Source organism: Bos taurus, chromosome 7, assembly GCF_002263795.3.
Source record: "Bos taurus isolate L1 Dominette 01449 registration number 42190680 breed Hereford chromosome 7, ARS-UCD2.0, whole genome shotgun sequence".
NCBI lineage: Eukaryota > Metazoa > Chordata > Mammalia > Artiodactyla > Bovidae > Bos > Bos taurus.
Window position 1 is genome coordinate 984,125 of NC_037334.1, and position 11,582 is coordinate 995,706.

The 11,582-nt window shown below is 42.5% G+C and overlaps 1 protein-coding gene across 7 annotated transcripts in view; it reads left to right on the forward strand.

Annotated features, from left to right (window-relative positions):
* MAPK9 (mitogen-activated protein kinase 9) overlaps positions 1-3,323 on the forward strand; it is a 68,134-nt gene extending 64,811 nt beyond the window's left edge. For 4 of the 7 annotated variants that reach the window (XM_005208371.5, XM_005208370.5, XM_024994373.2 and 1 more), the window contains exon 12: positions 250-3,323. In XM_005208371.5, coding sequence (XP_005208428.1) covers positions 250-392 — 143 coding nt within the window. In that variant the 3' untranslated portion in view covers positions 393-3,323. Of the gene's footprint in view, positions 1-139 lie in introns of all 7 variants that reach the window. The other 3 variants (XM_005208375.5, NM_001046369.1, XM_005208376.3) reach the window with 3 other exon arrangements.
* The last annotated feature ends 8,259 nt before the right edge of the window (positions 3,324-11,582 follow it).

An 11,582-nucleotide genomic window follows, 5' to 3' on the forward strand; every position in this document is an offset into this window, starting at 1 on the left:
GTGTGTGATGTTTAGCCACCAGGAAGAAAGAGAATATTGCAGTGAAAGACAGAGGAATATTTGGGATTTTGAGCCTAAAGAAAGACTCCACAAAAAGTTCAAAATGTACAGTCGACTAACTTCTTGTTTATACTAATAGTATAGGAAACTGCAAAAGGACAGAGCTGAGAAGTGGCCTGAAGTCTCACTGCCTGGATCTGCAGCAGTGTCGTGCCTCAGATTTTATTATATTTGGTTTTCTTAGCACAGATGCAGCAGTAAGCAGCAACGCCACTCCTTCTCAGTCGTCGTCCATCAATGACATTTCATCCATGTCCACGGAGCAGACGCTGGCCTCGGACACAGACAGCAGTCTGGACGCCTCGACAGGACCCCTGGAAGGCTGTCGATGATAAGTTAGAAATAGCAAGCTTGTCATCAGTGAAGGAACTCTCACTTCCATGGGCGTGAAATACTTGGGAGTTGATGGAACCAAATAGAAAAACTCCATGTTCTGCATGTAAGAAACATGATGCCTTGCCCCTACTCAGTTGTACTAGGCTTGCCTTGCTTAGATTATAAAATGAAGCAGATTACGTCTAAAGAAAAAAAAAAAATACAAACCACACATTTAGAAATTTTGTTCAAGGTCATTTCAGGTGAGCAATTAGAATATATGAATTTTCTTTTTAAGTTGTGCGGTAATAGTGATCATTTCTCATCCTCAGTAACTGTTGGGATTTATATGCATGACACAAATGCTTGCTTGGATTTGCCCTCTAGCACTTTGGAAATCAGTATTTATAAAGCCAAATAATCTTCAAGGTAGTGCTGCTTCTAGAATTGTCTCAATCCTCTTAAATAATTTTGTGTTTGTCCAGAAAAAAATAGATTTATGTGTATTAATTGGCCACCATCATATTATAATATCTTACCTTCTTTTAGGGTATGAATTAACTTTCTTTCATATTTCAGAAGGAATATAATTAAATCTATATTATGAAAAAAATGTAACTTTTCTTTAATTTGCCATGTTTTAGGCTGAGAATTATCACTGCTAAGACCAGGATACTTTGTTTTCTCTAAACTGTGTTGTTAGTCTGGATGACTGTACATTCAGTTTTACTGCACGATAGCATTTTAAGTTTCGTTTTATGCTGCTTAAAACATATATATGTTTAAAATCCTACTACCCTATCTCTTTTTTCTTGGTCTTCTGGACTTATTAATTTGAAGTGCTACCTAGAACTTCATCTTCTTTATTAGCCACCTAACACCCATGTCAATCATATGATGGCAAATAGATTCTTGACCCCATCACCTGCTGTTAGAGTAGAATTTTACGAAGTGATCACTAAAGATGATGGCAGTCACTTGCTGAGTGCTTGTTTTGCTTGTGCCTGGACTGGGTCCTTTCTTACCTCCTCTCGGGTAAGATACATGATTTCACAAGGCAGAGTTTCCCTCTTCCAACACAGCATTCTTCCTCGACTTCCTTTCTTTTATGAAAGAAGCCACCTGAACCCCCTTTGGTCTGTTTTAGGAAGCAAGCTGGCTCAGAATGCTGTTTGTGGTGGTTTTCCACTTTGTGGAGGCGTTTCCTGGTCCTAAGGGAAGACCTTCTGAGGGATAGGGAGGAGCTGTCCTAAAGGGCAATTACTAACTAGTAAATATTTCCTGATTTTAAGCTGCTCACCTGAAATTGATACTTTCAGACTAATATGGAAATTATTCAAGATTCAGTAAAATACTGAGTATTGAAGTGTCATTGCAGAAATGGAGTTATGATGGTCACATATGGCTACCTGTGCTCGTAACGCTTTCCCCTGGAGCTTATTCTATTGCAGATTCATATCTTTTGTTCAGTTATTTTGGAAGCTATTGGGTCAACATTGTCACATTCTATGGAATGTGTTCTGAGGAGGAACTTTGTTAAGAAAGTTTATTATAAATATATCTAAAATATATGATTCTCTCTATACCATTTGTACCTTATTGGTCTTGTCACTGGAAACTGGAACCCTTGATGAACAAAATTAATATTGAAGTAATAAATAGTTTTCTATTGTGATGTTTAGACATGTTCAGCTGTAAGATGGAATACTAACTTGGATTGGGGCAGAAACACCTATTACATAGCTGAGGATTATTTTGGCTTCAGAGGCCTGATGGTATAGTGAAGAAGGTTACCGCTGTACATATATAAACATCTTAAAATGACCTAATACACATTCTTTAAAAAGACTTTACTAAATCTATCTTTAAAAATAAAAGGAAAGGGGAGAGTTTTAAAAACGCATTATCTGTCCTCAGCTTATGTACATGCAGCACAGGAACATGAGGGCACGTGGGAGTCCCACTGGGTGACTGTACACTCAGCCAGGTGCCGTTTATAAATGGAGCTAGGTGCCATACAGAGTGGCTTTCTGCTCACTGACTCCTCCTGTGTTCACGGAGGAAGTCCGTGATGGTGTGGACGGGTTTCCTGCCAAGACCACCTTCCACCAGCGAGTGATGAGTGCACCCCGGCAGGCCACGGTGCTGCAGCCCGCAGAGCTCCATAGAAGTACCTCACCCCAGTTCAGGGCCCTCCCTCCTGAGCTGGGGCGTGCCAGGGACCTGGTGCAATGCAGATGGTTCCACACTGCTCTCCATGGATAAATTCTGGTGTTGGATAAAGAACTGAAAAATGTGCTCAATTTTTCATCTTTTCTATTTTATTTTTGTAATTTATATTGTACACAACCCTGGAAGTAACTATTTTGGACACATATTTTTATAAACCAGGTAATTTATTATTAGCCTGGAATTTGAACTAGGTTCATTTTGTTTGTTGACTTAGTTTTTTGTTAAAAAGGAAATGACTGCCTCCCCTGTCAGGTCTTGACTTCAAGTGCAGGTTCCAGAGAGCAGACAGAGTCGGTCAGAGTAGGAGAGCATTCTAGAAGCATCCTGCTCAGTGTTGATCCACTGTGGAAACAGGAGACAGAATCAAGGCTCTGTGCTTATCTGTGCACCATGAAACTCAGAGCTGCAGTCCTGAAAGGAGAAAATGCTTGGTAGGGCCCCTTACTGACACCCAGAGTCCAAAGTTGAAACACTGAATGGCAGACTGAATCCAGATTTGATGCTGTGTAAAGTCATGGTAATGATATATGATGAGTTCATACGGTTGATTTCTAATGTAACTCCTCTGGTGTTTCATACTGGTAGTAAACACAGGTGTGACCTTTCAGATTGCATATCTCAAAAGTAACATTGCCTAATGTTTTATAATAAAATATATTACGTGTGTTTTGATTGGTGAAAATAATACAAATACATTTTAAAAGAGAAGTATATAACATGTCCAATTTTTGTGTGTTTTTAAATGACATTTGACTGTGTATTTCTATATCACCATCTCTGATTACAGATTTAACATGAACACAAGCAGATATTGGAGTGTTGTCATCTCAGTCAATATTAATAGATGTTTTTAAATTGAAAAGCAAAAGGGATTCTGTTAGATCCCTTACTGAAAATATTCTGCAACTTCCTGAAGCTAAATTTTCAAAACCACGCAGTGCAAGACTGAATATTTGGAATAATTGTTTTCTCACAAGAGTGGCCAGAAGAATCCGCCGATCAGTCTTTCCTTGTATCACTTAAAATCCTTAGTGGTGCCCGTGTGCTTGTGGTTTTCTGCATGGATTAGCCTCTTTCATTCTGCTCCTGGTTTTGAGGTACTTTAGGATGTTTACTACTTAAAACCGCAGGAATAGAAGGGCGCACAGTGGCTCACTGTCTTCTTGCTAGGACTAGAATCATTCCAGATGGGTCAGTATCAGTCTTACTTTTAAAGATCTCTAGGAAAGGAGAGTGAAAGTCCTTCAGTCGCGTCTGGCTCTGGGTGACTATACAGTCATATGGAACAGGAAAACATGTCTCTTGATAATGATCTGGGCTCCATTTCTCTCTCTCCCTCTTCCCACTTTCAATGTAGATAGTACTGAAATACTTTACATTTATTGACTTAAATGGTACATACAGGTTTTTGTGGGATTTTTTTAATGGGAGGAGGTATGGTGGTGTTCAGTCACTAAGTTGCGTCCAACTCTTGATGACCCCATGGACTGCAGCATTCTGGGCTTCCCTGTCCTTCACCATCTCCCACAATTTGCTTAAACTCACGTCCATCAAGTCAGTGATGCCCTCCAACCATCTCATCCTCTGCTGTCCCCTTCTCCTCCTGCCTTCGATCTTTCCCAGAATCAGTATTTCAAAATAACTTACTGTATACTTTCCTGAAGATTGTATTTAAGTGGTAAGCTTACCTTTGGCAGTAAGGCAGTTATTTGATGTTTTTGGTCTTTGATCAGGAAAGTTGGTAACCAAATCAATAATAACAGTAACAAAGTGGCCAGTAACATCTCTTTGAAGCCAAATGTGACCCTGACTTAAGAGGGATATGCCTATCACAGCAGCCACTGGGCACTTGTCACTCACTGTTTCCTCAGGGCCCAGGGAGGCCTTGTGAACAAGGCTGTTTGCTCGGCCATTTCTGTGCTGTGGGTCTTTAGCATTGGAAAGGAAATTCAGAATCAATTTTCTGACCCCCTGCACAACGGTTGAGGAGGCTGCAGCCACGTCGGGAAGGGCACCACAGGGCTGCCCTCAGAATGCTGTCCCACTCATGCGGGTCTTACTGTTCTTACAGTCATGAACACACTTGAGAGTCTAATGAGAACTGTGAACTCCCCCCCGCCCCCCCGCCTTAGAAAAAGGCCATGAGCACAAGATTTTGCCAAACTTTCTGAGGAATCCTGAACCCTGGTGGTTTCCATGTTAAGAGCCCCTTTGTAGAAGCAGTTTATAGATGCTTTGTGGTCTTAGAGGGAAGCAGAGCCTGCAGGAGGGTTCTCCTGATCTTCTCTGTTCTAAATGGTTCCGACACTTTTGCAGACAGATCTTGGGTATAGGTAGGGACATTTTTACTCTCAGCCCCAGCATAAGTTGGCGTTCTTGTTCTGTGTCCAAAAGAGCATGTGGAGACTCAATTCAGTGAAATGGGTTGTTTCCAGCATTCCTTCCACATGGAACTTAGCTGCAACATAGGAACTGTAGGTTTATAATACAGAATTCATAGAAACAGAGATATGATTAAATGCATCTCTTCATTTTAAAGAAGTAGTTCTGTGCTGAGCTTTGAAATACAGTCTTGGCTCTATTTTGCATATGCACTTAGATTTCATCGAGAATAGGAATGGACAAAGAGGTTCTCTAGTTCACATTGCCGTTCAAGGCACTGAAGAAGTTATCCAGCCTCTGCTCAGATGGTTTTAATGAAGAGAATGCTCCTCCCTCTGCATTTTTTTTTAATAGTTTTGACTGTTAGGAAGTTCTTTCCTGGGACTTCCCTGGTGGTCCAGTGGTTAAGAATTCTGCCAGTAAAGGGGACATGGTTTCGACCCCTGATCCAGGAAGATCCCAAGTGCTGCGGGGCAGCTGAGCCTGTGCACCACAGCTACTGAGCCCACGCCCTGGAGCCCGCGAGCCACAGCTACTGAAGCCTGTGCCCCTAGAGCCCGCGCTCCATGACGAGAAGCCCCTGCAGTGAGAGGAAGCCCGTCCACTGCAGCTAGGGAGTAGCCCTGGTCCCCTACTATAAGCCAGTGTATAGCAAGGAAGACCCTGTGGGGCCAAAAGGAAATAAATTTCAAAATAAGTTCTTTCTCTAACTGAACAGAAAACTTGGTTCTCACAACTTCCACCCATTGGTCCAAGGTCTTTCCTTTGGGTGAAATAGAGTAAGTCCGACCCATTTTTATGAGACAGGCTTTAATACATTAGTTGAAAAGATACGCTGCAAGTCTTCCCTTCTCTAGCTTAAACTCAAAGTTCTCACAACCCTCTTTCATATGAAAAAGCCCCCAGAGCCTCATAACCTCAGGGTACCCTAAAATTATGGACACAGATGTGAATGTAATATTTCTGCACAGCCTGAGCACGCACCCTCCAAGGGAGGCCACACTCATGAACAGAGTCTCAGGTGGCCTGAGCTTTAAAAGCCATGTTCCACTAGGGGCCTGCAGTCTAGCAAAATGACCGGGTTGTGTGATGCTGCGGTTAATCCTGATGCTGTCACTCCTCGTAAGCATTCTGTCCGCCAGCTTGTGACATCCATCAGTTTTATGAGCATGAACAGGCCTTCTGAAAATTTATCCACAAGGTGACTGACTGCCTTGAGTGGCAGGACCGAGCCTTGAGGCAGACCTAGCAGTCACAGTGCCCAGAGCCGTGTGGCCAGCACTTTGCCAGCCTCCTCCCTAGAGTTCTCAGCCCAGTGACTTGTCATTCAACTCTTGTGGAGCGTTATCTTGCCACAAGGTCAGGAGGAAGCATCTTGATGGACACTGTGCGGAAATAATGAAAACACTTCAGCAGCTGCCTCTGATCTGCTTGCTTCAAGAAAAGAAATTAATTTGGCAATTGCACTGGTTTTCAGAGTTTATGCTTTTATTTTCTTTTGGGAGGATCAGGTAGTAAGTGCCAGCTTCCCCTTCGTTTCTACACCTTTGATATCTTGTGGCCACTAAGAACTGTGACCAAGTGCTGTCTCAGTATTCACAGGTCGGTGCGTGGGCAGGGAGCAGGGCAGAAACATGTGTTGGCCTTATTTTGTTTCCGTGAGAATAAAGTGATGTGTTTTGAAGAGTACACAATTGTGATTCCACAAGAGGCCAAGCTGCCCTCTAGTGGCTGTTAGAGAATTGTGTCCATCCAGCACAGCCTGCTCAAGCTGGGCATGACTTTAGAAGTTTATCACCTTGAGCATACCTTGCCATTTTTCATCTAATGGCAGTCACGCTACTTTGATTTTATTTGATTTTAATCTAGGCTAGAGCTGCAATATAGAATTTCACTAATAGTTAAGTTTGTCCAGCTCTCTGTTGTAAAGTTGATGACTTGGGTGTTTTAAGCAGCAAATTATCATTCTAAAGATGCTATTAAAAAACAACTATTTGACCAGAACCCTCGGTTGTGCGTGCTTGTTCTCAGGTTTTCTCAGAGAGCTCCCTCACCACACATGACAGGGATAGAGTGCAGCAAGTGGAGGCCTGCCTCCTCTCCCTTTACCCACCCTCCTCACCTTGACTGTCCCTGCACCCATGAGAGCTGACCCCTGCCCCTTTCAGGAACCCCACTGCTACAATCACCTCTATCCTGTGTCGTCAATGCCCCCTCCTCTGCTCCATCACCTGTCATCTTTATGTCACCTGCGTGAAAAAGAAAAAGCTGCTTACCCCAGCATCACCCTTGAGTTGCTCCCCTTCACAAGAGAAATTGAAAAGCAGTTTCATTTTCTCTCCCTTCTCTTCTCTCTTCTCTCATCTACTTCCTTTTTTAATAAAAAAAAAAAAAGATACAGATGTGTGTGTACACACACACACACGAAAACGTAATCAAGAATGAAAAACTAAACATACTTTTTTTACCGTATTACTCCATCTGGAGATGACCACTCTTTATACTTAACTGTCCTTGCAGATCGTTTTCTATGGATACATACATACCTAGATGATTTTTTGTTTTGCTTTTTGCCCAAATGAGGTCATACTGTGTGTGCATGTTAAGTCATTTCAGTCATGTCTGACTCTTTGCGAACCCATGGATTGTAGCCCGCCAGACTTCTCTGTCCATGGGATTTTCCAGGGAAGAACACTAGAGTGGGTTGCCATTTCCTTCTCCAGGGGATCTTCCCCACCAAGGGATCAAGCCTGAGTCTCCTACGTCTTCTGTATTAGCACTGGCAGGCAGGTTCTTTACTGCTAGCGCCACCTGGAAGCCCAGTCATGCTGTGCCTGCCATTTATAACTTTCATTTTTCAGTGAATGGCCTCCAGCTGTCCATATCAGTAAGCTTCCGTCAGGTTTAATAGCCAGGGCCTTGGGATTTCCCCAGTGTCCCCAGAGTCCTTTACTAGTGTGTCCTGCCAGGATCCAGTTGAAGCCCTTGCATTCCTGGTGTCTGGTTTCTGGTTGTCATGTTCTTAAGATCGTCCTAACCCTCCATGACACCAACCTACCTTGTCAGGCAGGTCAGCCTGCAGTGTGTGCACCTCCTAGCTCTGTGTGGCTGCTTCCACGGGGTTGCATCGACCATGCCCTCTGTCTCTGATATTTCTTGGATCTAGAGAGGATATCCAAAGGTTTGATAGACTCACTGACATCTTTGGCTATTTAAATAAAATTTAAGTGATATTGTGTCCTTTATATAAAGGGTCTGCTGCTGCTGCTAAGTCACTTTAGTTGTGTCCGACTCTGTGCGACCCCATAGACAGCAGCCCACCAGGCTCCCCCATCCCTGGGATTCTCCAGGCGAGAACACTGGAGTGGGCTGCCATTTCCTTCTCCAATGCATGGAAGTAAAGAGTGAAAGTGAAGTCGCTCAGTCATGTCCAACTCTTCACGACCCCATGGACTGTAGCCTACCAGGCTCCTCTGTCCATGGAATTCTCCAGGCAAGAGTACGGGAGTGGGGTGCCATTGCCTTCCCCGATATAAAGGGTCAGGGGTCCCCAACTAGACTGTTGACTGGGGAACCAGAGGTGAGTGGCAGGCGTGAGTGAAGCTTCATCTGTTTACAGCCGCCTCCCATCGCTCTCATTACTGCATTATGACAGTGTAATAATAATAGAGATAAAGTGCACAATAAGTGTAATGTGGTTGAATCATTCTGAAACCATCCCCCTCCCTGGTCCCTGGAAAAATTGTCTCCCACAAAACCTGTCCCAGGTGCCAGAAACATTGGGACCCACCTGCTACTTTATATGAACTCCCAGCAGAAGGTGTTTAGTATCTTCTTGACCCACTGTCAATGATGCTAAGTTGACCTCTGGGTTCAGATAGTGCCAATCCAGTCCTCTGTCACACACTCATGTTTTGTCTCATAACTAGAAAGTCATCCACATGTGCTTGCTTCGGCAGGGGGCCCATCCACCATATACCTTGTGCAGTTACTAACCTCAGGTGATAATCCTTGCCGTGAGCAGGAATTTCACAATTCGTTCCTCCCGTTGATATCTTTCACCACCACTCTGTTGTGGGGGAGAGCTTCCTGGCATCAGCTCTGGCGGAAAGGCAGGGTCCACACCTGGTTCCTTCCCTTCAGCAACCTGTGCTCGGAGTAGGGTGTGGGTTCAATCGCCACCTCAGATGGGATCACAAGAGGGTTCATATTTCTATCTTTGAGTATTTCCAGTCATTCTTTTTGAGACTTAAATTGCTATAACTGGGGCCAGGGAAGCTGATTCCGTCCAGTCTTTTTGACTGACTGCATTAAGTTTTTAACTTTTTATTTTGAAATAATTTCAAACTGACAGAAAAGTTGCAAAAATAGCCCAAAAGGTTCTTGTATATCTTTCCCTACCCCAGCTCCCCAAAGGTCAACATTTTACCACATGTGCTTGAGCCTTCTTTGTCTGCATACATGCAGTTAGTTATTACACATGCACGCATGCACATCCACTTATATAGACACATATGTTCCTATATACACACGTTTATGCTGATACATAGTCACTAATTTCCTTCCAGTGATTGTTTTTACATTCAGCCTGAATTTTTTAATGTTTGTAAACTCATGAATAATGAGGTTTATGCATGTACTTTACAGACAAAGACAGGTATACATTATGGTATACTTGTATACCATTACAAGTATACATAAACATGTAAATAAATATTGCACGGATATGTTAGTAGTGTTTATAATAGGCATCATTCTTGTGGGTAAATATGTCCACATGACTTAAGAGAACCTACTAAAGAATCAGTGTGTGTGTGTTTGTGTGTGATAATTGACAGTACCAAGGGTATAAGTAAATTTAAAAGGTAGTGGAAATCTGAATGCTTTCCTCTCAGTAAATGCTTTCCTCTTCAGTAAAAGACTGAAATGCCAATTATTTAATTTGGACTCAAACTAAGAATATTATACCCAATAGGCAAATTCCTTTTGATCACACATAGAATTTAAAGGAAACTGACTATATACCAGGTCACAGAGGATGATCAATAAATTCTGAAGTTAAAAATACACAACTGTTTTTCTATGATAATGCAATAAATTTGAAAATATCTCCCACATCTGGAAACAACAATACACAGAGCAATCTAGGTGAAAGAGAAAATCATAAGGAAAATTATGATATTCCTAAAAGTGCATGACCTCAGAATTGCACCGCATACCAAATTTGATCCAGCTAAGGCTTAAATACTCTTATCAAAAAAGGACAGTTTTTTTTTTTCTTTAAATGAGTTCAGTTTTCAAGAGATTGACAGAAGACCAACAGAGCAAGCTCAAAGGCAGAGAAGAGGAAGAATAATAAAGGCAGGGACAAGAAACTAGAAAATTAAAATGAGAGGAAAAAAATCAGCAAAACTGAAAGATTAATAAGCTAGGCAATACAGTCAAGAAATAAAGAATATGCAAGTAACAGACAAAGTCAAAAAGAAGTTATGATAGACATTTTTTTTTAATCTATAGTATTCTAACAAATGTGATGATTGTCAAGAAGTAGACAAAATTTCTTTAGAAATTAAGCACAAAAATCGTCTCAAGAATGATGATACTAAGCACATCATACATATGAACTTATTTAATCTTCTCAACAGTTCTATGAGGTTGGTATCATCTCCATCTTAAAGTTTGGGAAATGGAGGCAGGAAGAAATCATAAATTCCCACAGCCAGAATATGCAGAAATGGGGTCTGAGGCCAGAACAGCTGGTGCAAGCACCACACTCTTAGCCTCTGCACTGCACGGCCTCCCAACAACCTGACTGGATCAGTGGCCATCAGAGGAAGTGAAATGGTAGTCAAAGAGTTCCCCTCCCACCCCCAAATACTCTCCAGGAAAAATCAATCTTACAGATCAGTTTTCACTAAATTTTCAAGAAACACACTATCTTATCTAGCTTTTCAAAGCCACCCATCTTGGTTTAGGCTGGATTAATCTTGATTCCAAAATTGGATAAAGAGAGATCAAGATTATGCTATTTTTTCATGGGCCCTGGCTGAATCCAAGATTGTGTTGTTTATTTCCAAATTCAAGGGTGACTCAACACAATTGTTTCAATAAATAACGTATTTTTGTTTAGTTTTTCAACTTTCAGAAAACTGAATAGAAAAGAATTTCCTTTGGGGCAGAGGAGCCTGGTAGGCTGCCGTCTATGGGGTTGCTAAGAGTCGGACCTGACTGAGCGACTTCACTTTCACTTTCACTTTTATGCACTGGAGAAGGAAATGGCAACCCACTCCAGTGTTCTTGCCTGGAGAATCCCAGGGACGGGGGAGCCTGGTGGGCTGCCATCTCTGGGGTCGCACAGAGTCGGACACGACTGAAACGACTTAGCAGCAGCAGCAAGGCTTATTCTAGGAAGAGCTGCTGCTGCTAAGTCTCTTCAGTCGTGTCCGACTCGGTGTGACCCCAGAGATGGCAGCCCAACAGGCTCCCCCATCCCCGGGATTCTCCAGGCAAGAACACTGGAGTGGGTTGCCATTTCCTTCTCCAATGCATGAAAGTGAAAAGTGAAAGTGAAGTCACTCAGTCGAGTCCGACTT